The following is a 25893-nucleotide window of genomic DNA, read 5'->3' on the forward strand; positions in this document are numbered from 1 at the left end:
TGTCAAAAATTATTTTAAAAGTACAAGATAAGTATTGCACAAGATAAGGATTATTCTTCTATATAGATTTAAATAAAAGTAGTTAAATAAATATAGTTTTTTACTTTTTAAAAAATAATTGTTCCAGAATTGTCATTTATAGTATGACTCTTTCCTCATGCAGCTGTATTTCAGTGGGATTTTTTCGCGTGTATGGGAATCACTAATGCTAAACTGAAGCAAGACAATAAAATTCTAGATGTAAGAGCCTGAAGGGGGCAGGGGGTGGGGGTGGAACCCAGACAATTTATATTAGTTAATAACTTGCAGTCTTTTTATTTTTTTTTAACATGACTTTTTTAATGTAAGAAGAATCATGTAATGACTTTTAACTTCTGTGAAATGTCCAACCATGTTAAATATGGAATGCATTGGAGAAAATACTTTAAGGTGCTTAGAATAAATAACTTTATATAGGGACGACAAAACTCTCTTGTGTAGATACAGTATGTCAAGAAAGTCAAGCAAAACACAAGAAAAAACATGTTAGAGTGTTCTTTTCCCTTTTGTTCTTTATGTCTGATCATTCTTCAAAGACTTATTACCAAGAAAAATATAGGATACAGTATGACACTTAGATTTCTTTCTCTATGTCTTCCTCCCCCTCCACCTTGTGATCATGAGTATGGTCACAAGCATGGAATATATTGGTGCATCTGAGAGAATGCCCTAGCCTGTTAAACACAGATCACAGAGTATGTGAATTTACAAATCATGAATGAGTTGCTATGCCCATAAATTATAAGTCTTTAACACAGAAAAAGAAGCTTAGCTTTTCTTGATTTAAAATCTGTGCATTTGGAGTTTCTGTAGCAGATACTTAGCTCATCTTAGTAAAGTGTTGTCCAGAATCATACTGTCAATTTTAATGGATTTTTTCATGTGCCATGGAATTGCTTTAATCACAAATATTTTATTACAATTTTGCTTTGTTTTTAGGGTCATGGGCCTTCCTGATGCCCTTTATCTGCTATGTTCTCATGCATTTTTTTGTCACCTCTCCCTCTGCCAAATATAAAATATTGGGAAGCTTGTTAATTCTGTAGGGTAATAATCTTGCAAAGGTCTGTATCATTCTGTATACTGGCCATAATGTGGTTCACTGTATGTTACTCAGTATGTATCATTTTAAGGATTTTAAAAAGGGCTAACAAGAATTTGATGCAAATGGTGATTGAAAATAATTCAGAACTGAGTATCTCGCTCAGGCCTGTGAAAATTTTGGGCTGTGTACCAACTCTTTGGTGTTTGCAGTGAAGGACTTCAAAATAGAAAGAATCTTATCCTGGAATGTCCTTAACGATATAGGTAGCTGTATGCAAAAGTCCTGCTGACGTCGAGGGGCTGTTCACTGAAGTTAAGTAAATGTATCTGAGGAGTTTGAGAGACTCCTGGACAGATGGTCACCTGGCGGTGGGGGGTGCTGGCACAGTCGTGCTGTCTTCTGTTGAAGTCAGAGAGAGAGCATACAAACACACAGAGCAGTGGAAACCAATCACTAAGTGCAAGCCAGATCTGCTGTAAACAGTCTAATATTTGTAGATAACATTATTTACCAAATATTATTATTTTTGGCTTAAGAGTGATGTTGACATATTTTAAGGAATAATAGCAGCTATGTGTTGCAGAGCTAGCAGGAGTACAAAAACATGCTGCCTGAGTGCAGGTTGGGAGATCAGCTTGGTTTTGCTTTTCCTCAGTGTATGGTTATATTAGGATATATATTTGTTTGATTTTTTTCCAAAAAAGGTATCTAGGATAATATTATTGCTCTTAAAGTTTGTACTTGGTAGGTATTTATTTGTAACTTGGTAACTCTTAAATTATGCTGAATATAATGTTTAAGCAGCTTTATACTTACTATATTCAGGCTTATCATTTAATATGTATGTTTCTAGTAATGTGGCATACTTAATTTTTTCCTTATTTCTTTATCTGAAGTTAGGATGGTCAAGAATTGATTCATTTAGCTCTAGTATGTTTGCATAACTGTCTTCCTGCTGTCTTTTTGCATAGACCAGCTTGGTGAACTCGACTGCATTCCTCACTCTGCATATTCTGTTTGCAGGAATGAGAGGACGAGGGGCTCAAGTCAAGTGAGGATTTCTTGACAGCTGCATAAGGGATTATTACAAAGTTGCATCACATGTATTCTTCCTAAGTCTTCTCTATCTGTCTGCCCCTAATCTGTTTTTAAGTCTGGGCTAGTAGGCATGGTTGAGGGTGTAGATTGGAACATGGGTTTGGCTTCAGTCTTAACTGGCAGTACTCCCACCTTGCTGTAAGAAAACAGGCTAATCAAACCTGCATGCATGTATTTTAACAATACTATCTCGCTATTCTACCCGGTCTGTACTTTTCTTTGTAATTCCTTGCTGCTTTTTTGTAGTGTAAGTGGCTCAGTCTGACTCAAATTGTAACCTGCTTAGTTTCTTCTGAGTTTCCGTAACATGTGAATAGACATGTCAACCAAGAAAGTGTACTTTGATATTTTTTTTTTTGTTTGTAGACTATATTCTTTAGTGTTGTTAAAGGTTCCTGCTCCAAATTGCTTTGTCTTTAGATTGCTTCACTTGGAATAAAATACTGTTCTGTCATGTCACAAGCAGCACCTTTATGGTAAATCAGAGAGAAGTGTGTTCCTGAGAAACTGGCTACTGAAATTCCTTAGTTTAGTTCATGTTTGGAACTAAATGCTATCCTAATGCAAGGGCTAGTTCAGCATCATAATAAACCATGTTGGATGTTTCAGATGCCAGCTGTATGTTAAAATAGAGATGCTCTCTGGATTTGGCTAACTGCAACAATTATTGTTCTCTTTTGTATTAACATTTTTCAAAATCTTGATTTAATTGTTGAATAATTCATCTTACTATTTGGCTTATGTGGATAAAAATAGAGGAATGAATGTGAATAATTTCCAGCCCAGTAAAAATTCTACTAAATTGTTTTGTTCTTTTTTATTAAAAAAGCAGGGTTTTAAATTTCTTTTTAAACACAGTAAAACTTAGGTTTTTCACTGAAGTATATTTGTTGCTTTGGTTTAGTCTGTCAGCAGCTAGTCCTCTATCTTCTAATACTTGCAGAATTTTCAGTTTATGTTCTTGTTTACCAAAACCAGAACTTCTTTCAAGGGAACTATAAATGTTTTAATGTGTGGATTTTTTTTTTTTGAGGGGTCTGTGGCAGATGTTGTTGCCATCATTGGCTCCAAGAAATAAGTTAGATTATTGTGTGTTTTGACTTCTGTGTTTGCAAGCAGCTTTCATTTAAAAAAAAAAAAAAAAAGAAGAAAAAAAGTAAATAATTTGTTTTCCTGTTATAGTCATTTGTTTCTGGAAGATGCAGAAGATGAGTGGCTTGATAAAACAGTGTTGACCAGTTCAGCCGTTAACAATATTATCTTTAAATAGTTTTAAATTTTTTTTTAGTATCTGTCTGTAGAAAATTATCATAGTAAAGCTACATATCCTGCAGGCGAGCTCTGGAAAAAGATTATTCTTATTCCGATGGACACAGTTTCAGCTGACATAAATCAGATAGGTTAAGTGTGTGTCATGGTTAGGACTGCACTTTGACAAAATAATAATAATAATTAGGTTGGTGCGTGGTTCACATTAGTGCTATAGGTTTGGATCCAGAATTACTTAGGTAGGCAGGAGACACTGTATCCAATTCCATAAAGGCAGAGTAAAGAGTAGTGAGCTGTAGGTCGGGTAAGTTGTGTGGAGTTCCGTTTTGGATGTTGACGTTGCTGCTGCTGCTGCTGTTATCCATCTGGCAGTGAGAAGGGAAACACTGGGAAGACGTTGGGGATGATGAAATGAGAACTAAGGGATCCACAGCTAGGCTGTCATCTTTCAGCTCCTCCCAAAGATTTCCTATAACAAAACAAAATGGATTGATTCAACTTTCTTTATATATGCTTTTTGAAACATTGTTTTACGGGAGAAGTCATAATTATACAGTAGTGTATGTGTAGGTACTCTTAATCACTTGAGATTGAGAAAGGAAAAAGATTGTTTAGATAGTTATTATTTGTCTGTTTGCATAATAAATTAAAATCTGGGAGAAAGCAGCATTAATTTAACAAAATTATTTTACTTGATAATTGGCAAGATTCTGTTGCAAATGTATCCTTATGAAGCATAATTTCTGTTTGAAAAAAAACCCTGACTAATTTTGACAGGGGAAATTGCCTCTGTTATCTTTATAAGATGTAAAATGTCATTAGCTCTTCCATGAGACAAATCTGCAAATATTGCTGCACAACTGGACTTCTTGTATTCTTATGGTGTAGTGTTGTCTGAATTGTGAACTAAATTATTGGATATGTGTGATTGACCTGACAAATCAAAAGATCTGAAATGTTACTTTTTTCTGACATTTACCAAAAAGTTTGGTGGCAGGGAGACTGTTGCTCCAATGCTATACCCACCATCTGCAGACTATCTAATGGGATAATACTTAGGCCTTTTGATTTTTCTAATTTTTTAATTTTTTTTTTTAATATATGTGTGTATATAATGATTTTGCTCCAAGTATGCAGGCCTTGTCTTAAGTTCTAGGACCTCTGAGTTGAGATTTGGTAATTTTAGAAAGAAAGGAAGTAAAAAGCCTAGATAAGGTTAAATAATTTTAGTACCATATTGGTGAAGTATACAGTGTATTCACAGCACAAATGAGCATGCTCCAGATTAACTGAATAAAATGGAAAGAGGTTAAGAGAAATGAATGGAATGTGAGCTCTGGCTGCCTGAAAGAGAAAGAAGCTGAGGATTCAAGAAACTGTGTTGTTTATATTAGTAAAACAATCTGGGCGTGGCAGGATTGCTGATTATTTGTGATAGTACAATGGCAAGGCAATTGCATTCATCGAGTTGTGTAGATTATTAAGACTGCATTTTTTTCTCTTTTAGGTTGCCTTGTGCACCACTTTTTTGTCTGTGCAGGAAGGCAATTCTTGCATACTATTTGGTGCAGCAAGAGCTTTATCATTTAGAACCCGCAGGTTTTGTTTTATATGTATACATATATAAATATACACGCGCACACACACACTCTTAAACTTGGTGGGTTTTTTTTCTTATTTTTGCATGGAAAACTGTGTCGAAAATCCTGCCAGTTCAAGATGATTAAATTATTTAATATCAGGAACTTTACTGTCAGAATTACATGACTAAGTATTTAAGAACACACCCTAGAAAATATAATTGTTTGTAGATCATATGAATGCCTTGTGAAGGAGTAAATAGCATTCTTTTGAGCAAAGATGTGGAAGGTGTTTGAATAAATATTGATAAAGAGAAATGTTAACATGTTAATTCAATCAAATTATTTCTTTTTGCGCTCCTTATATGACAATTCTCTTGCTATGCACCAAATGGTTGTGTTTGAGCAGTTTTCAGTGGAAAATATGTCGAAGTTTAAAAAATACATTCTAAATACTGTCTTGCGGTATTTAATATCAGCAGTCGTAGTCAAGAGTAAGCAGGGTCTTTTCAAACTCTGGATGTAAATCATTAGTTTTCTTGGGAAACTTTTTAAAGATACAATGCAAAATTCCATGTTGTGCAAAATAATGTAACCTAGTAAGCTGGTCTTTGTAGCAGTGGCAAGGACAAGTAGTTAAAAAGGAAGGACATAAAAGCATCTTATGCCGTTTGGGATGTGGTGTAATAAGCCTGAGTCTACAAAATAAAAATGCCTTCGATACCTACCTTGGAGATCAAAATCAGTCAGGGATGGATTAAGAGCATCGATATCATTGCTGAGATCTCCTTCCTGCATGAGCGTGTCCTGCATTGTCCTCGCTGTAGAGTGCTCTGTCAGCATCTTCACACCACACATGGGGGGGGTCTGAGCTGGCAGTGGAGAATCCTGGGTGATGCTGGGCTGAGTTCTGAGTTCACTTTGAGCGTCCCCAGAAGGAAACAGGGTCTGAGGATCAGGTGACTGTTGCATTAATGTACTTGAGATTTGAGGAAAACCCTGTGGTGATGTATAGCACGCAGTCTGTTGGCCCCCGAGCAAATTTGGTAATGGGGTCTTGACATGTAGAGCTCCTGATGCGTGGATACTATGTAATGGCTGTGGTATACCGGAGGAAAGAGAGGGCTCGCATAAGGAATGGGATTGGACTGCCATCTGTCTGGAAAGGGATGCACTTGCAACACCAGTCGGACTGCAGGACATGATTGAAGATCTCAGCTTTTCACTTTTGTCGCCTATTAGTGTGTCAAGTTCTTCTACAAAACAAGAAAAAAGTCCATGACTTACTTATTCCTAACAGAGCCTTAATCTTCATAGCTTGCAGCTAGAATTTTAGTGTTCCTCGGGAAATGTGTGAGTGGAATGGCAAACAAAAGTGCTAGCCCATATACGATAAGAACTCCAAAAGCCTGAAATGTTTTTCTAAATTATCAGTGCCAAGTGAGTACTTAATAAATTGCATTTTTGTGTTTAATGGTTGGATACTTATCAGTTAATTTCAGATTTTATTCTGTAGTACTTATTCAGTGTTGTTTTTATCTTAAAGTTTAGTGAGTTGTCAAGAGAGAATGTTTTCCTGATGGAGCTTCTTTGTACCTATTTGAAAACACTCCTGCAAAACCAGGTCTTATTTAATTCTGCTTTTTATTGATTTTTTTTTTATTGTTTTGCCAATACCTTTATAACCAGTAAAAATTCTTAAATGCTTTCCTAAATCATGTATAAATTCTCTTATACATCTTGGTGCCTATTGCAAAGAAAAGTTCTGGGGACCACTGTCTGAGATCTAATGCACTAACATATTACTGACCTGGCTTTGCCATACTCTTCCTTACAGCAACTGGGTCTTTCCTCTTCCATTTCTGAAGCTCCTCCTGCATCTTATCAATTTTGGCTGGATTCAGAGCCCACAAACAGCCTTTCCGAGAAGAATTGCCTGACTTGTTCTCAACTTTCTCAAAGCATTTGTTCAAAGATAAGTTGTGGCGTACAGAATTCTTCCAGCCATCTGGAGCTGTCTGGAAAAACAAATCCAGTCTAAGAATGGCACTTCAAGGAAAAAAAAATACAAATATATTTCTCTGTTTTGACTGGTGAGATTATAAGAAATGCTGTTTAGATTATACTTTCTAAAATATGAAACTTGTATGTTAGAAGAAAGCCACAAAAATGTTACAGTCATGTTGTGCGGGAAGAGAGGAATCAGATAAAATAGTAACCGATCTTCGAAGCAAGAAGGTTGGCCTTGTCAGAGGTGCTGCTGAATTTTTAAGACTGAGTTTGCAAATCACAAGAATTAAGTGTGTAAAGACTTATATTCTAGAAGTGTGAACTAACAGGAAATCTATCTTTATCTATTTTGGAACACCTAGAAAAAATTCAAAGACTTAATTGAAGGACTACGTGCTACTTGGACTCAAATTAAGTGTCCAGGCAGACTTCAAAAGAATTTTAGCATGCTACTGTAGGTGTAACTTTGTATGCTAGCCAATTATATAACCAAATGGTTTAATCACAAGCCCTACAGATGAGATACAGGTTTCTACATCTGATCACTGCATCTTTTTGCTTTGCATTTATTTTTAACTCAGTAGTGGAAGTTGGCAGGTTCTTTCAAACTGAACAATACATATAAGCTTCATTAAAATGATTCCTCTATTTTATTTAGGCTGTTTCTGATCAATGAGGGAAACAAAATTCCCTCCTTCCCCTGAGGACAGTTTTGCATCCAACTGCAAGAATGGAAAGAGAAGAAAACCTAATGCAAACTCTCTCTTTATACAATTTAATTTTTACTTTTTTTTTCCTGATTGCTTGTAAAAGGACTTTGAAAATGAATATTGCTATAGAGGATGAAGAGGGAAATACCCAGCAAAACAGTCATGCTCAGAGTCTGATGGGATATGCCTGTTTCCTTGCCAGTCTGAAATACTGATCTTGAAGAAATGGCACTGTATCCTTTCATTGCATATAAGTCTTTCTGGTGTTTGTTTATTTGATTTCACTCATTTCTGCTTACTTAGTCATGTAGCCAGAAGATACTGCCCATCACATTAAGGCTTTGTAAAGTAGTATGCACGTTCATATCGGAAGATTCCTATAGTAAATTCCTGATGTGTCGCCTTCTTGCTTTTCTTTTGGTAAGTACTGTACAATGCTGTTTCTTACATATCTGAGTAGAACTGTCTTAGCTCATTGCCACTGCACTATAATCTTAAAAAAAAAAAAAAAAAAAAAGCAGGAAAAATGACTTGCTACATAATGGCAGGAATCAATCGGAGAAACCCAACTTCATTGTAATAGATGTAACTGCTAGTCCAGCTAGACTTCCCCTGTCATTATAAGACCAGTTAAAAAACAAAAAATTGTAGCTTTACCTGTGTCAGTCAAATGATATTCTTTCCAAAAGGTCTGCATTTGCAGAGATGAGAAATCTCAAGAGAGAGAGAGACTTTAGAGCTCATCGGATTACAATGAATGATCTTCAGTACTAGTGTATGTGAGGCTTTTTTTCTTTTGTTTTTAAATCAATTTTGGATGCTTTTTCTTTTCTTGTTTCCAAAAAATCCTCATCTGTGTGTCATAAGAATTAAAAGAAATTAAGCAACTCTCTGAAAGGTACGTGAAGTTGTCTATGTGCCACTATTGATTCATATTCATGGATGCAAAATATTTGTTGTCACAATTGTTTATAACAACCACAGAGAATTATTGAACAGAGAGCACAAGAAATAAATATGATTTTCCATAGTCTTTTTAAAGAGGTTAAAAATTTAAATTTCTCTTTTATGTGCATTAAGTTTCCTTTCCATTTTTATGATTTATTAATAGGGATCCTTCTCTCATAGAAAGCCAGCTTTTTGATAGTTTCTCTAATTGTTGCCTAGTGTAACAGATTTCCTCTAAGACCACCTTTTATAAATGGACTTTTCTCCATTTTTGCTTTCACGTGATACACCATTAATTTTTGAACATACTTTGACAGAAATTCTACTTTTATCAGGAATGTAAAATCTCTTTTTTCTAGCTTGTGAAGGCCTGTCTTGTGGGTTAAGGTGTTAAAAGCCTTACTGAAGAATTTGGGCGTCAAATTTAATACTTGCTTTCTTCATTAAAAAAAATAATTAGCTGTGGAAATTAAATACATGGTATTTACTGAAAAAGAAACTATTTTCCTTTCATAGCAGCACAGTTTCTACCCTTTTGGCCCACCTGATGTCAGCATTTCACTATTCTGTTAGCCAGTCGCATAGGTGAGACAATGTGCATTTCTATTTTAGAAACAAACAACCCCTTTAAAACTCTTTCTGCCATAGGGTAATACTAAAGATGATGAATCAGTTTTTCTCCCTTGCAGATCATATTCAAGTTTCTTTCTGGCAGTTCCAAAAGTAAATAAAACTGTTCCTCCTAGGTAAGATGTGTACTTAGCTACTGAATAAGCTGACCTGAAAGAATATTCATGGTTCTTGCCCTGCACATGAGGCTACATATACCTCTGCCTGTATCTAGACAGGATAATTAGTGTTTCTGCTAAGCACCAGAGAAGATGGGAGTGGCATATGTTTCTCAGAGGTTTTCAGAATGTGTGGGGGTGTAAACTGTGATGTAGTTTTAGAAACGTAAGAGCAAAAAGTACATGGATTTATTCTGGAGACTGCTGCCAAAAGTTGAACAGGTTCTTGCATTACACTTGGTATTGCTGAGCAGCGGAAAAATAGTCGTTTACCTATGTAGGCCCTGAAGGAACCCTCCAGCAGTATGTTCGTGTTAGAACTGTCACCAGTTTTTTAAGTTAGCATTTGATTGTCTGTTAAGGAACTGAGCTTTGGCTACTGAAGTTGCTCTCGTGTAGTTGGAATCTCCTTGCTGTGGCTCGTTTCTGCCATTGCTGCATTCTGCGTAGTGTGAATGAAGCTGTGTGGAGTTGGACACTGCAAGAGAATGCTTGCTGGTATGAGTTCCGTCAGACCACAGACCTTTCTAACCTCTTGGACCACTGGCAATAACTCCAATTAACAAGATTAAAGCTTTCTGTTAGACTCACTAATCACTACAAAGAAGAAAAAGGATGACAAGCAAAAAATATTATTGTACAGACCCATTGATCCTGACCGCCTCTTGAAGTTTAAAGAGTTCAGTGATCTTGCAAAACCCTTTCTCTTTAAATCTAGGTCTCAAAAGAAGGGAGAGGTACATCAAAGAGTAATTCAACTTTAGCTGCGTAGATGTTTTTTTTAGGACGTAGGAGTTGGATTGCTCTGTTTCAACTAGAAATGAGATTGTTGCATCATAGAAACTAAATTTGCTGTGGCAGCGAATACAGGTTAATTTGACTAGGCTTGTATCATCCAATGTCTCCCAGCAAGATTCTGTGTACACTTGTACTCTGTTTCTCTCCAACTTAAATTGCTTCCCCTCCCCCTGTTGTATCCTGCTATTTAGTGAGTTCTGGTGGCAACAACAAAATGTTCTTTGCCGATTTTTATGTTACTTTATCTTGCTGAAGACTCTCCAGAAAAGGGAGGATAGAGGATATTAGCTTTTGCCATATATTGATAATTCTGTGGGCTGCTGTAAAAACCAGAGGTAGACAGGGCTTAGTGCCGTAAGCATAATATTTGTTTGCTTTTCCTCCCCTGCTTATTTTAAGGATGTTTGGGATGGAACTAGTCAATCATTTGACTGTATTTGTAAGTAAAATGCAAAAATAAAGCCATCACAAAATAGTGAATGTTTCAGTAGTACCACCTGTACCGTTCTTTTCCTATAATGCATATGATGGCAGTAACCTTATTTTCATCAATTTTTAAAAGAATTAAGAAAAAGACATGATGATCTGCAGAAAAAAACCCAAACAGAACCACACCACCAAAACCCCCTACCTGTGGAACAGGCAAGTTTTGATAAGAAAGAAGGGAAAAGTTTAGATTAGGTATAAACCACTTATTTAAAGCTGTGGTAGAAATGTACCTACTGCAGATGAGCATATGTATACACACATCTCTATGTATACACACAGACAGACATAGGAACACATACCTATCTATACACATTTACATGCAAAATATCACAATATATACAATACACAATATTTACACACAATATATAGTTGAGGAAATTATGTATATCTCCCTAATGTTTCTGCTGTGTCAGAATAACTTTAACTTCAGGACCAGGAAGGTGACACCTGATAGAGCCACAGTCTTGTATCTGAGGAATTCTGTGCGTGTTGGCAGCAGCAGCATTTGGTTTGCAAGCTGCCAATTAATTTTATAATCAATTGTGTTGTAAGACAAAAGGAGAATTAATTTCAGTTTGGTCTGATGAATAAACATGGGCATGCCTGTAAAACTTATTTTTGATATTCCCACCTCTGCTTGAAACTCGTGCTATTTTTCCAGAAAACAGTAAGAATGTATTACTTTGCTGTAGATCACATGATTTGTGCATTATGCTAAGAAGCATAGTTCTGCAAAGTATCAATTTCAAGATGTTGTGACCCAGGACCTTTTTCACAATCCTCAAACTATTTTCCTTTAGATTATTAATATTTCTTGCAATTAGTGGTAAATGCATGGAAAATAGAGTTAATCTTCTGTTAGGGACAAAATACAAATCTTGAAATTTATTCTTGTTTTGAAAATTAAAAAAAATTTACAGCTACTGTGTTCTTGTCATGTGCCATTCCACCCTTCTTCCTTTCCCTATTTAGATTACTATCATTACTTAATTTCATGTGTGTTTAGCCTAAAAATCAGTTGTGTCTCTGTGACTTGACAAAGTTGGAGTGCTTCAGATTTGTTTTGGTGGATTATGACCAGTCATGTTGTGATGGGATACTTCTTGAATTATGATGGTAGGTTTCTTTATTTTTTCTCCCTTCTCTTGCTTGAAACAAATAACAGAGTAGCTAGTGATTCCTTTGGGATGAAATCTGGGAATACAGAAGTATAATGGATGCTAACATTCTTCCTTCATGATGTGTATTCTTTTTCTCTGATTACTGACACGTTCTATTTTTTTTTTTGGCGGGCATTATTTATCCTCAGTTAGTGTCCAAAACCATTGCCAAATTGTATTGGAACATTTATTTTTAGTTATTCTTAGTGTTCTTAATACAAATGTTCGAATTGCCTTCCTGTAGCTGCTTTAAATTTGATTAATTGCTGCATGTTTATTTGCAATAAGAAACAGGACAGACTCCTATTGCTTTGTTTTTATTTTTGGGCCTTACTAACAGCTCATCTGGACTTTTAGTGAGATGTTTTTGAAGAATCAGCAATAACAAAGCTCTGGGTTGAGCAGCAGTCGACGATTCTATTATAGCTCTTTTTAAAATCTTAACTGTAATCCTTCTGCTCTTGGATCATGTGCTGACTAATCTCTTTCCACCTGCATTCCAAGTGCAAGAAACCTTTCTCTTACAGCGTGGTTTTAAATTTCAATAGTATCTGCTGCAAACCATACACCCTTACCTTCACCAACATTACTGGGTAATTACGAGCTTAGTACCATTTATCACATATTATACTTTCCTTTGTAGAGTGCATGCAACTGATGGAGTTGCCTAAGATGGATATCCCAGCTCCAGAACAGAGCAAGATAACCTTGAACCTCTGCTTCCACTTGAGTCTGGAGGTGCTATTGATGTCAGAGGAAGCCACAAGACCAGTTCTGCCTGTATTTGAGATCTGAGAGGAAGGAATGGATGTGTTTTTAAAAATATTTATCCTTTTTATGAGTTCTTAGTGAGGAATGGCCACTGTTAGCTGCACCAACTCGAAGTTGGAACAATTCTTAATATCTTTTTTGTGTTAAATATTACCACATATCATGTTCACATTTCTGCCTAGGCCTAAAATGCTGGGTAGTTTGTGATCATGAAGGTGTATAGCATTTAATTGATTTGATATTAATCTACTAAGAAATTATCCTTTTTCATAGATTGAATCCCCTCCCTTATTACCTCTGCTGCCAGGTAGGCTTAGAGAGAGATTCCCTCCCTCCCTGTGGAACTCACCTTAAAGTAAGGAAAGTGTTCCGTCATGAAATTGTAGATCTCACTGACTGGCAAACTCCCTGTCTTGCTGTTTTTGAGTGCCATGAAGATCAGGATGCTGTAGAAGAGAAAGAAAAGTATTTTAGCCTGTTCTGCTTCACTCCTCAGAAGCAGAAAGAAAGACTATTTTTCACAGTGCATGTAATTACTCTGGCTTTCACTGTCATAGCATGAATACCAATGATGCTTAAAGTTTCCACTCAGTTGTTTATAAGCAAGATCCTTACACTGCCTAACTTCTAGAGGTAGTTCTCAAAGCGCATATAGAAGGTCCAGCGTGGGTTTAAAATAAGTAATAGAAAGTGGAATCAAGACCACAGCCTTCAAATCCTGCTAGTGTGTATTTATTTAAGGTTGTGTTTGAATGCTTAGACTGATAAAGGCCACAAAGAGAATACCAAACTGACAGTGACAGAAGGTATAATTAAAATTTAATTGTCTGATCTACTTTGTTAGACTGCTATTTGGGGGCTAAACCTGTGTGGTGACTGGCATATCTGATATGTTTCTAGGCATTTCCTTGCCCTAGTAACTGGAGAAAAAATTGGTTTTAATACAGGTCCTGGAAAGACAACTAAGTGTGATTAGTCTTGTGTTGATGAAATTTGCAACACCTAAGATTTTGTATTAGAGAAATGTCTAGCTTTTGTGGGGGTGATCAAGACTGTTCACACGCTTTACAACATTTCATTTCCCTCTGCCTTGGCCCCAGAGTCTGGAACATCTTGTGATTCATACAAACAGGACAGAGCACACTCAGAACAAGACAAATAAGAGTAAGCATGTTGTTGCAAATGATGCTGGAAATAGGCCATGGGTAAACAGTGTATTTCCTGTAACATTAGGACTTGAAAAAATATTTTATTACCTGTAGGAGTAGATGGGTTTGGGAAATAGAGGCTGCTGGGATTCTTGACTGCTTTGAGGAGCAATTCTTTGGTAAGGGTAGTGTGAAGAAGTAATATAAGTCACAGGATAGCTGCCTCCTGAGGGATACTGATGATACAATAAAAGAGATGTTACTTGACTTAGCAACAAGCTCTCAAAAATATTTCTTTCTTAGTAACAGTATTAAATTATTAAGTTCTGAGAATATTGTCCTCTGCCTACATGTAATAGCTGTTATGCCAAGTCAGACCTAAAGTCTTTCTAGGATGGCATTGGAAAACATTAATATTACTAGCTAATGCTTAAGAAGTAGAAGAAATGGGGCATGTATGAGGAGGAACTTACTGATGTGTTGGCTGTTACCAGATCCTGTTGCAGTGTGTTCCAAACTGAAGTATATAAAAAAGTGCTTTCTTTTATTATTGCCTGCTATGCTACTGAGTTCTTGTGAAAAATGGGAGTAACTGTACCCTATTAATTGTCTCCAGATAATTCATAATTTTATAGACCTAAAGCATACCTCCCTTCAGCCATCTCTTTTGCAGTTGAAGTATCTTAGCCTGCTCAGCCTCCCCTGAACATTGCACTATGCAGACAAGTAAGTGAGTGGTGTAATTTTATTTATATAAATAATAACCCCCCCCCAAATACAGTACTTCAAACAATGTGCACCACAGAAAAATAAGCCTATTAAGTAAAGCCACTAAAAATATAGGAAGAAACAGGGAAGTTTTGACTAAGCCTTGTTTGGTTTTCTGTGGGTTTTTTTGTTTTTTAGGTGGAGAGGGATACAACAAAGCAAGAATTCAAAGTGTATAAAATCTACTCCCAAGACAACAGCATCCCAAAGCAACCATTCAATATGCTGTTATCAGGCAAGGCAGTTAAAAACCCAAACAACAAAAAAAGCTTTAGTGGACAAATGGCATCAGAATATATATAAAGTGAATGTATTATTTTAGAATAAATTAGTCATGTCATTCCAGGGATCAGGAGAGTGGCATATGAGGCATTTCTCATATGTGGTTTTCATATTGCCTGACTTGTGCTGAAGCTGTGAGGCTACTCTGTGTAGGTTCCCTCATAGTCAATGACAAGAAACAGGCTTCTCCAAAAGGCTGGGAGTTTTAAGTGCTGTTAACCACCACCTCAAGCAGCTTGGGTTTTCCCCCATTTTCTATATCAGAAAGCTAAAAAGAATAGCCAGGACACCTAAAATCAGATAGCATTTATGTTATCCTCACCCCACCCCTAGGGACAAGCAGCAGAATGCTACCTGAGACTGAAATGCTAGGGTATCTCTTGAAGAGCTCTCTAAGCCTGTCGAGCTCTCAAGACACACTAAATAAGTGGCTGGTCTATCATGCGATCACCAAGATAGAAAAATGCCAATGCAAAAAAATAGGTGAAAGAGGGGAGATAATACATATAGATAGCCTTGATTACATCAGAGTTTCTGCAGGTTTGCTCTCGATTTTTTAACACAGCAGTTGGTCACATATTTTTCTTTTCCAAATCACAGTTTAAACCTGCTGGCAAGCAACTTTCAAGAACAAAGAAACACTGCCCTGCTAAAGTTAGATACCATCAGTTGGCTCTCTGTGAGGCAAAGGCTCCCACTGAACTTAGAGCTCAGTGTGAGAGGAATTTCTGCCTCTTACAGATGAATCTTTCCAGATGCCAGTGCTAGGGCATGGCCAAAATTAGGAATCATGTCATATGCTATTAAAAAATCTACCTGCGTGCCTTCCTTAGTAATCAAAGGTTGCTGAGCCCTGTTCTAGTGTTTTACTACTTAGCTCTAGAAGTCCTGTGTCATGAGGTTTCTATGGTTCCTCTGAAAGATTATAGTGTAGCTTTCGAGACTTGTTGAGAAAATTTCCTTGGTAATTAGTTTATACATCTTCTTAGTTTCTTACTGTCATTCTTATTTTTGGACCAATAGCTTCTGTTGCTCTTGGTCTTTGACCCCATAAAATGCCTGTGAGAGGTTATCACATGCTTGCAAAATGTTCATAGTTTATTTATTTATTCTGGATTCTGAATAATTTATTTCAGTTTCTCAGTAATTTTATTGTTGTTGCTTGAGTTTTTGCCGGTTTGCTTTTATCTTTCTAACATTGAACTGCCTGAAATGGAATGTGGAAAAACATACTGAGTACACTAATTTGTTTGCTACAGTAAGAAGGGTGAAAGAAATGAGATGTACATAATTAATCATGTCCTGCCTTGTTAAACTAAATACTGGGCAGAACTACAGTCTCCAGAGCAGCCATGAACTCATTTCCGTGTGCAGTTCTGTGCTGTCTGCTTTGTTGCATTGTGTGTAGATTTTTCACCAGAGTAGAAAACTGGGCAGTTCATGCAATAATTTTGATTTTATTGGTTTTAGTGGCTCTTTGAAAGGAAAGAATACTAAGATGGGACTGGTTGTGATGTCATCACCAAAGGCAAGAACTGGGCGTTTTAAGGATTATTTCTGTTTTATTGGTTTCATTACTCCTTTTTGAGGGAACAGAGGCAGGGGAATGGTCTGGTATGACAGGCTTGAGCTGGTTTTACAGTCGCACAACTGGCATGAAAGGTGACCATATTTTATTGTGGGTGGGTAAGTGACTTCAGTAAGTGTATCCTATTTCTTTCAGGTCAATAAGAAGTAATTTTTCTTATGAGTCATCATTTCTGTTGTGTCCAGCAAAGGGGAAGGTGAGGCCATTTTATCATCTGGACAAAATTAACGAAGGAGTTGATCTCTCTCATCCCTCTAATGAAAAGTGAGGCGTAGCTTGAACATCCTTCACTTCAGGCTAAAGGGCCCGTTCTCTTGAGTGTACTTCCTAGTGATTTAAATTGCACTGCTCCATTCAAGTTTGAAATGCTAAGTATTAATACTAGAGCTGCTTCATGCAAAAGATGTTATTCTACTTCTTCTCAGTCTTGTATCACATGTTCTTTTATTTCCCAGTATCTGATTATGGCACACGGGCAGCAATTCTACCTGTTACGACTTTGGCTGCTTATACCCATTGTTTTTTTCCTCTGAGTAGTAGAACATGTTGCCATGCTTTTACTGTAGTAATGTTAAGAAGCACAATATTGAAAAGTCTAACAGAAACCTGCTGCATGTAAGAGATCTGTCACAGTGCCAGCCTGCAGGTGGATGGAAGACTTTCCTCTTAGTGCTTGTTGTATCTTGCCCAGCAAGTCCCAGAAGGTGTATTTCAGCTTTGATTCTGTAGGTTTTTTGAATGTGGTTAATGGCAATGTATAGTAATAGTACTGGTATCAAAACAGCAGTGACAGGGGGAAGGTGCCTGCTTCAGAATGAATAAAGAAATTAAAAAATATTGAAATGAATTAACAAGCTAACTGGAGTTTCTGCTAAAGCAATGCACAAACCTGACATTTATACTGTGTGTGAGATGTATGGCACATCCACAATGTCTGTACTGCAGTCCCAGTGGGGAATTAGTTTATATTTGCAGCAGAGCTTTTGTGGCAAGTTAATCCTTCATCTGGAACTCTTTTCTTCTAAAATAACAATAATAAAATCAATCAATTTATAAATTAGGATGGTAGTGTAATATCACCCTTCTTTTTATTCTAGTTTAATTTTATTATTACCTTTTATCACTTCTGTTGAGTTTTAGGCTAACAAGAAAAACAAGTAATTTAATTTTGATGGTGTTGATAAGAACTTGAAAGATAGTTACCTTTTTGCCACATTATAGTGGGGAAAAAAATGTTCAGTAAATAGGTAAAAGAAAAAGCCAGGAGTTAGATTATTCTTTAGCCAGATTTCCTGACTTGATGTAAGAGAACTGCTTCATTCTGTTATCTATGCCTTCTCACATCTATTTAGCATCTGTACACTTCTCAAGCTTTACAAGGCTATGCACTAAGGACAGCAGATACAAAAAGCCCGTGATATTGAAACTATGTGAACTTCAGTAGTACCTGGATGCCCTAAGCAAATTGGTCTGTCCTTGCACAATATCTAGTTGGAGAAGAACCTCTGTGCCCCTGAGTTCCTAAGCTGAGGGCTGGCCGCAGCTGAGGGAGCAGGAAGAGAAAGATGACAGTAATAGGAAATTGATTTTAGAAGTTTGCTTCATGCAAGTGTTGGTACTTGAGGGTGCTTATTGAGCTGCCTTGCCACACCATCCTGTTGATCATTTTAACTGTCCCAGACACTAGAGGTTCAGAAAGCCTGTCAAGTCCCTGAAGCTCTCCAAATGCTTGATACAGTTAGTCCTTATTTTATTCCTCTCTATATCTGAGGAGTTATGTACTGCAATAATGAGACATCTTCCTTTAAGTTTCAGTAGATGAGTGGGGGATTTATAAGTATAAAAAATACACACTTAAAATATGAAAATCCACTAATGCGGTATGGAATACTTTCATTCCTCCTTAGTAATGTTTTACAAAACTCTAACAAATTAAATTCCTAAAAAGTCATCTGTGATGGATGATTTCATTTCATCAATGATAGTACAATTAAACATATGTCTATTCTTGTTCTTTATGGTCATTCACCATCTGTTTTCAGAAGTTACTTAAATTTCCTATTAAAGAAAGCAATGCCAAAAATAACCTTTCTTTTTCCTGGTGAGGGACTAAATCTTGATGGTGAATGGTATGATTACTATTTCAATGACTCAGACTGGTAACACCATATGAATTAACAATCTCAATGAAATATACGGCAACCTGTTTTTTGTTCTCTTTGCACTGTTTTAGATCACTGCTGTTAGTCACATTTTTTGTACTTCTTGAGCAAGTTGAATGGGATGGTACAGTTGATTCTACAATATCAGTCATCAGTCACTGCAATCAAAGGAGTCGTAACTCAAGTGTGAGCTTTTATGTTCAAATATTTTATATATATGAATTTCCTGTAAGTTTAACTTAATTCAGTTCTAATGGTTGGGAGTTCTCGTAGTTGTGCTATTTTTGTGTTTGGATTTCTGCCTATATATCTGAAAAATCCTTGTTGCCTTAATCTCACCTTAAATAAGTTCTGGGGTTTCGTTTGTTTGTTTGTTTGTTTGTTTTTTAGATAGGGTGTTTCAAGCATATTTTTATCTCCTCAAATGTCTTTCTTACTGAAAATTTTGTACATTGCAGATAATTGAGCATAAAAGAGGAAAATTTCAATGCATTGAACAGCACCACCATTTATATGTAAAGGAAATTATTTAAATTAAAGACATTTCAGAGTCATGAAAATTACTTCTGTAATACACACCTTCCCTCTATGCCAAGTTTTCAAAGCTCAGTAGACCACACTCGCTAACCTCTATAAATATGTACTAGGATCACATGTAAGATTAAGGAATATATGTATGATTTTACAAAGATACTGTGTGTATACTGCTTTGAAAATATGAACTGACATGTATTCAAAAGACATCTATCTAAACACTCAAGAAAAACAAGGTGTCAGTTACTCTTGTGCATTTTTAGTATTAATAATATGGTTACATTACGGAAGAACAACCTTAATATTGTGCATTCTCATGCATCATCAGCATTGTTGTCAATTATGCTTCAGCTGAATAATCTTTCACTGGGGATGATGTAACAGTCAAAAGATTGCAAAAGAGATGTGTGTGCCATCAAGCACAAGGAAAGCAAGCATAATCTTGCTGTTAAAATTTTGCTTTAAAAGTGTTTTTCTATGTTAGGTCTGAATTTTAAGTATACAGTCACATCTATTTAATTTTTTATTCTGAATTTAAAGCACAGTTAATTCCCTGAGATCCTGAAATGCCAACAGTTATGTTAATAATTTATCTGGTTTCAAACCCAATTTTCTTTAGCATAATGATGAAAATATAAATAATCAGTACCAAGATTCCATTTTTACAAGTTTTTTTTACTTTTTTTTTTTTCTTCTGGATGACCATTTTAAAATGCATTTAGCTGTGGTTCTTTTAAGATCTCATTGTCATAAACAAAATGTATGTACACAAACATGGCCCCGCAAACACAAATTTAGCAGGTATTGTTTCATCTGTCTTTTTGTATTATTACCATAACTACTATACCATTATAGTGCTAGAAATACAGGGGATCTTGGTCTACATATTATACTGACCTGATGGAAAGGATGTGAGGGGCAATACATCTGCTGCACTTGAGGCTGATAGCAATACAAACCAGGCTGCCCTTCCAGTGGGGATGTCCTAAGCTTGATGTCTGAATCCGGCTAGAAAATGTTTAAGGAAAGAGTTATTAGAGAAAACACCTAAATTTAAAATAGAGTAAATTCTGTTAGTTCCGATTTGTTTTTCATTATACTTACTACTTTTTTACACTTGATTCTGTCACAGTGTTACATAGAATTTGTTTTATGTTCTAGTGGTACAAGAAGAAACATTGTTTCCTGCATTTGTATAATTACTACTTTAAAAAAGAAAATCCCAGTCCAAATTCCAGCAAAGAGCAATTCAGAAAATGTGTTTCTGTTTATCTTTTTTCCCTACATAGACAAACTGCATACTCCAGCTTTCATTCCTGAGTGTGCACATGTGTCTCTGTCTCTCTCTCTTTTTCATACTCCTTGATTTTTATCTTGCAGACTGTCAGTACCTCAAGCTGACACTGACGTTTTGTCATTACGTAGAGGGTGAGGTCTAAAATGCACAGGAAGGAGGTGGCAGGGAAGAATCAAACTAGGCTGACTACTGAATTTGATCAAGATATAGGAAATATAACAAGGATGTGATATATTTCTGCAACTGTGGAAATAAACATAGAGAAGTTGATCAATTTCTCACGGATCTGCCCAGCTGCTAGTCCTGGATTCCATGTAGGGCTTGATTCTGTTAAGGGCTCAGACTCCTAGATGTTAAATATTGCTGTCTTTTAGTTAGAATGCGGAGTGTGCCATGCAGTGTGTGTGGTAACACTGTCTGCTTTAGAAGAGCAATTCAAACAAACTGCATGCTAAGCAGAGAGCTGGATAGAGCTCTAGCTGGTAATAAAACAGTGCAGGGAATGGATGTGTCTTAAGCAGCATCCTTATCTGTAGGTCTGGTGACTGACTTCAGGTTCCTTCGCCCACTTAACATAGTTGGCCAGGATTTCTTCTCTGAGAGCTGATGTGATAGACATCTTATTATTTCAAGGAACTAGTAGCGCTTATCCTTCTGCTTTAAAGCAAGGCCATAATGACCATCTTTTATGGTATAGATTAATGTAGGGGTACATATTAGACTTGATTTGATATCCTGGCACCAAGCAAATCCAGTATTAATAAATGTTCATGCTATTTTGATGACCATAAGATGAAGTTTTTTGGAAATGTCAACTTGTCAGCAGCATGTAAGCTATGTAAGAGCTTTGAAGTTGCATGCTGACTGAACCAGTGGAGACATTAACAAGTAGCCAGCCTTTTCCTGAATAGTCACACATACTTGGTAAAGGGTTCCTGCAGTGCTAGCTTTACATTCTCTACATCTCACAGCCCAAGGATTTGGGAAGAAAATGGGAATTTTTTTCATCAACTGCTTATAGGTTTTACATTAAACTCATCTGACCTAGATGAGTATTTATCCAGGAAATAAAAGATTTAGATCAATTTCCTCCTTAACCTGAATGGCTTCAATCCCCAGGTATGTACCCTGACAACATCCCTCCATTCCCTGGTAAATTGTCTTAATCCAGTTAAGACTTTTTTTTTTAACCCCTCTTTCTTTTGGTAACCCTTGAATTCTTTGCCTCACAGCAATTTAGAACCAGTGGTTAGGGCCCTCTCCTGGCAAATGTAGTCATTGTTTTTGTCTGCACTAGATTGTGAAGATAAGCTTTACGCTTTGGATCACAACAGAGATATCTTGTGGAGATACTGGAGGGTAATTTACTTTGCTTTTCAGGGATCTCTGTGCTGCCCTAAATAGGCAGTCACCTCTATCCAGTATGTGAATTAGCCCAGGTACCTTTACAGTGCACATACCATAAACAGATCTTATATTTAATTTTAAGTAGTACTGATGTCTTAGAGTTGCTCTTCTATTTGCATCGACAAAAATGCAGGTCAGCTGAGGTGTTGTGACAAATCTGATGCACATGTCCTCATGTTTGAAAAATACAGTTTTGTGAACTTTTGTCCCTTGAAAATACTAGTTGATGACAGCTACTGATATAAAACCTGCTGTCAGGAAGAATTTAGATATTTAGGATTCATGTATTGTGTCTAGTGGAAAATAATTTGTCCTTGTGCACCTTTCTGATGACTGTTTTTTCAGTAGGGAAAGGCCATAAAAGGAACTTTGACAAGTCAATTCGGATGTCTATCCCAAGCTCTACCCTGCAACTTGACAGGAGACTAAATGGCCATGTAATCACATTGAGAGATAAGAAAATAACTCCAAAAGTATATTATTGCCATTGAAAACAGGAAAAAACTAAAAAAAAATACTGACCATGACTTGTGAACTGTGATCTTGGCCTGTGGTGCCGTATTGGATGCTGTTACACCATGGTTGTTCTGTGGAGATGTTTGGAATGTGTGTGGGAAATGACTCTGACTCATCAGGACCTGTAGATCCTGGTAGACCCTCAAAACCATCGATGCTTCTAGCATTTTTGAAGGGTGAACCTTCTGGTGGGAGGGCTTGATGTGCTTCCTGGAAGACATCTTCGCTGATCTGTCTCTTGTAAGGGTGAAAGGGGTTTCTGCTGCTCTTGAGAAACCTGTCATAATTTCCTACAGTACTTTCCTCGTAACTGTACCGTCTGAATTTTTCAGTACTGAAAGATGCTTTAAATTTGTTCTTGCCACAGTGGATTCCTTGGCTTGTAGGATATCTCCCATGAATTTGATCCTGTGCTGGAGAAGCAGGGCTGGGGCTGTGAGAAGACTCTGAACTCTTCCTTTCTGTCCTGCCGTCTGACTCGTATGCTTGGCAGTTATAGCTGGGATTATCCTGCAATGATTTATCGGCATTTATTTAGGATTAGTACGAGCAAATATTTTATTATTTTCATTATTTACAAAAAAAGTACATTAAAAATATATTATTGGTGTGAAGTATAAAATCACTAGTCCTAGCCACCTTCATGCAGAGAATCCCTAAAAGATCTAAAGGTTTTTCTGGTTACTCTGTATCCAAAACTGTTCAAAAGTAAATTAGTAAAAGCTTTGAGAAGACTGAACTATCTTGGAAAAACAGGACGTCTTAGGTGACTATTGACTAGTTGGTCTGACAATTTCAGGGAAAAGATGATGTATGATCAAGTGATGAAAGATTAAATGACAGGAATATGATAAGTGCAAGTCTTGTCATATACAAGTTTAGTCAAATAAGCTTGATCTCATTCTCTGATGGTGTTACAAGCTGCCAGATATGTTGCTAGTTACATCACTTCCTTTCATTAACATACCCACACTCATTCTGTGAGACAGGTAGGCTCTAGGCAGACTTTTTAACCTTCTTCCTGTCTCATCTCCTCCCTTCCCTTTTGCACTTTAGCAAAAAGAAAATAGCAGCTACTAAAGTGCTCTTTAATCTAGAAGAGAAAAGCTTAACAAGAACTAGTGTCTGGATCCTGAAGCTGAACACATTCAGCTTAGAAATTACGCATATTTTCCCTGACATCAAGGATGAGTAACAACTTGGATGCCTTTTGAGAAGACGTGCTTAAGTCAAGAGCAGGTTATTGTGTTCAGTGAAGGGGAAAACGTAATGTTCTGTGTTACACAAAAAGTCACACCAGATTATCAAGTGGTCCCTTTCCTCCTTCCTCCTCCAAATCCAACTTGGTCTTACAGTATTTTAGGAGAACAGGTAAAGGAATATATGGCTTCATGGAAGAACCAGATTTCAAGTCCCAAAGGGAAGTTAGCATGAAACCCAGTGCTTTCTGCAGAGTGGAACACGGCACAGCTTTTTCATTCATTTGCACATGGGTCTGCATGTCAAAGCTATTAATGTTTTGTTCTGTTGTGGATTCCTGCAGAAAGCAAATCTGACCTCATGACACTTTTGGCTTCTCACATGAACATGAACCTGCTCAGTTCGTAACTTCTTGATTCTTACTTCTTCACTCTCCTCTATAGTCCTAATACATGTGTTGATGATATCTTTTGTTAAATAAGAATTTAAAAAAAACCCTGTATTTCGTGATATAAAGCTGTATGAATGGCAGTGCTGTCAATTCTCCACCTGAAATTTTCATAATAAAAGTATGACAATGGTTATTTTGCTGTTGTTTGATGAAGAACCCTATTCTCAGTTGTACTTTTATTATGAAAGGTAAACATGATGAATATACAGGCAACAGGAGAGAGATCATTGTATTCCAAAAAAGTACCAAGGAATTCTGAAGTGCTTGAAGGTATCATCTAGTGGCAGGGAGTAGACCAAAAGGTTCTGATGTCTCCCTGTCTGTCTGCTTTTTTATTTATTTATTTTAGAAACAGGATGATAATTACTCTAAATGTAGCATTTTTACTGGATTAGTAGCTAGATGGATTGCCTGTTTTGTTTTTAAAGTAATAGGATTTTTAAGCAATCGAATAAGAAATTTAGCATGGAGCTTAGGACTAGCTAAGAAGAGTAACTCAGGTTTCTACTCTTCAAGAATAAAACTTTCAGTGCTTACTTTGTTACCAGTTAAGTACGCTGAGATTTCGTACAGAAATTGCTGAATATTGTATCTGAACTTGTGCCTCTGAAGAAGTAGAACAGAACTGGGCTGTCTTACTCACAGTTTGCTGAACTGGGGATACCGAATCCCCCTGTGTCTTCATGAGGTCTTGTTGATCCCTTTCCAGAGTGTCCGAAGAAGAAAATTTAATAGTAGATTGATCTTGGAGTAATGAAACCATTACCAAATCCACGTCAGATAGAAATCCTGTTATGACAAAATCAAATTACAATAAATATTTTCTAAAACGTAAACTGTAAAAGAAACCATCTTGTTGCGTGCAGATGACTAGACAGTGTTAGATATGCAGCTGGATGATAACCCACCCTGAAGAATTCCTAATACAGTTGAATTTATTTTTTTTTTAAGCTGTTAAAGAAATGTTCTGTAGGTGCAATTACAATGAAGATGTTATACAGAGTTTATATGGATTTACCACACAATTTTTATAAAAATAAGTTATTACTTTGTTTTCTATAGGTTCATAAGTTAATGAACTATTGCTTTGGGGTTATGCAAATTTAGCAATATCGCTTTATTGAGAGATTGTAATATAAATGCACCTCAATTGCTTTCAGTGGGACTATATAAAATAAAAGGGCTTTTTGCTGACATTACTTAGACTGATGGTTACTACAGACTTGTATTTTTGCTTTTGCTTTTTTATTAATACTGATCCCTTTAGCCTTTTCATTCTGTTTTGCATGATTAAATGTATCTGAGATATGTAAATAACTTCATCATTCCATACCTATTTTTCTTAGTTGTATCTCCTCTCAAGTTCCCAATCTTTGATCTTTGGATATATGAGACATATCTGATGGGTGTTCTTCAGATCAAGAGGAATAAATTTAATCTTCTAGTATTTTGTTTTCTACCATGGTTTTTTTTCCCAGTCCTTGTTCACTGTAACCGTACAGTAAAAATACAAAAGAAGAACTTGCATCCTCTTCTTATGTCATGCACCTATGTAAAGATGTCTTGTGTTCAGTTTAGATTTCAGGTGTACAAGTTGGGGGAAAAAAAGCCACTTTAATTCAAGAGTTAATTTGCCACGTGTTTAAGTGGCTGTTAGGTAAATAACTAAGGTGTTTATTAGGTTCGGTTAACAAAGATCTATCACCTAAAAATGTGGAAAACCTTTTCTGCCCTTATAGTTCAAAGAGAAATCTATATTTATGATGAGTTAGACTGCACTGCCTGAGGAGATAAAGCACAATGGGGATTGGAAATCAAGTATGAGACCTATAGAA

General features: G+C 36.4%; 1 protein-coding gene and 2 long non-coding RNA genes across 4 annotated transcripts in view; 2 read left to right on the forward strand and 1 right to left on the reverse strand.

Annotated features, from left to right (window-relative positions):
• Positions 1 to 2997: 2997 nt before the first annotated feature.
• Positions 2998 to 25420, reverse strand: FOXN1 (forkhead box N1). Its single transcript, XM_049803164.1, has 8 exons — positions 24702 to 25420; positions 22414 to 22917; positions 20085 to 20195; positions 13962 to 14089; positions 13055 to 13151; positions 6842 to 7049; positions 5760 to 6287; positions 2998 to 3920 (listed from the first exon to the last, which is right to left on the reverse strand). Exons 1-8 carry the CDS (start codon positions 24819 to 24821, stop codon positions 3652 to 3654), a joined length of 1965 nt encoding a protein of 654 aa, XP_049659121.1. The 5' UTR covers positions 24822 to 25420; the 3' UTR covers positions 2998 to 3651.
• On the forward strand, positions 6198 to 15813 carry LOC126039678 (uncharacterized). Of its 2 annotated transcripts, XR_007506383.1 has the most exons (6): positions 6198 to 6471; positions 6869 to 7124; positions 7855 to 7984; positions 11823 to 11890; positions 12578 to 13869; positions 14470 to 15813. It is a non-coding gene; the product is annotated as an uncharacterized LOC126039678 (long non-coding RNA). The 2 variants fall into 2 exon arrangements; XR_007506382.1 differs by lacking the exon at positions 14470 to 15813 and having other exon boundaries at positions 12578 to 13964.
• LOC126039680 (uncharacterized) overlaps positions 22811 to 25893 on the forward strand; it is a 41520-nt gene continuing 38437 nt past the window's right edge. Inside the window, exon 1 of the long non-coding RNA XR_007506385.1 lies at positions 22811 to 22950. This is a non-coding gene — a long non-coding RNA (uncharacterized LOC126039680). The remainder of the gene's footprint in view (positions 22951 to 25893) is intronic.

The sequence above is a fragment of the Accipiter gentilis genome, chromosome 6 (assembly GCF_929443795.1).
Source record: "Accipiter gentilis chromosome 6, bAccGen1.1, whole genome shotgun sequence".
In the NCBI taxonomy this organism is placed as follows: Eukaryota; Metazoa; Chordata; class Aves; order Accipitriformes; family Accipitridae; genus Astur; species Astur gentilis.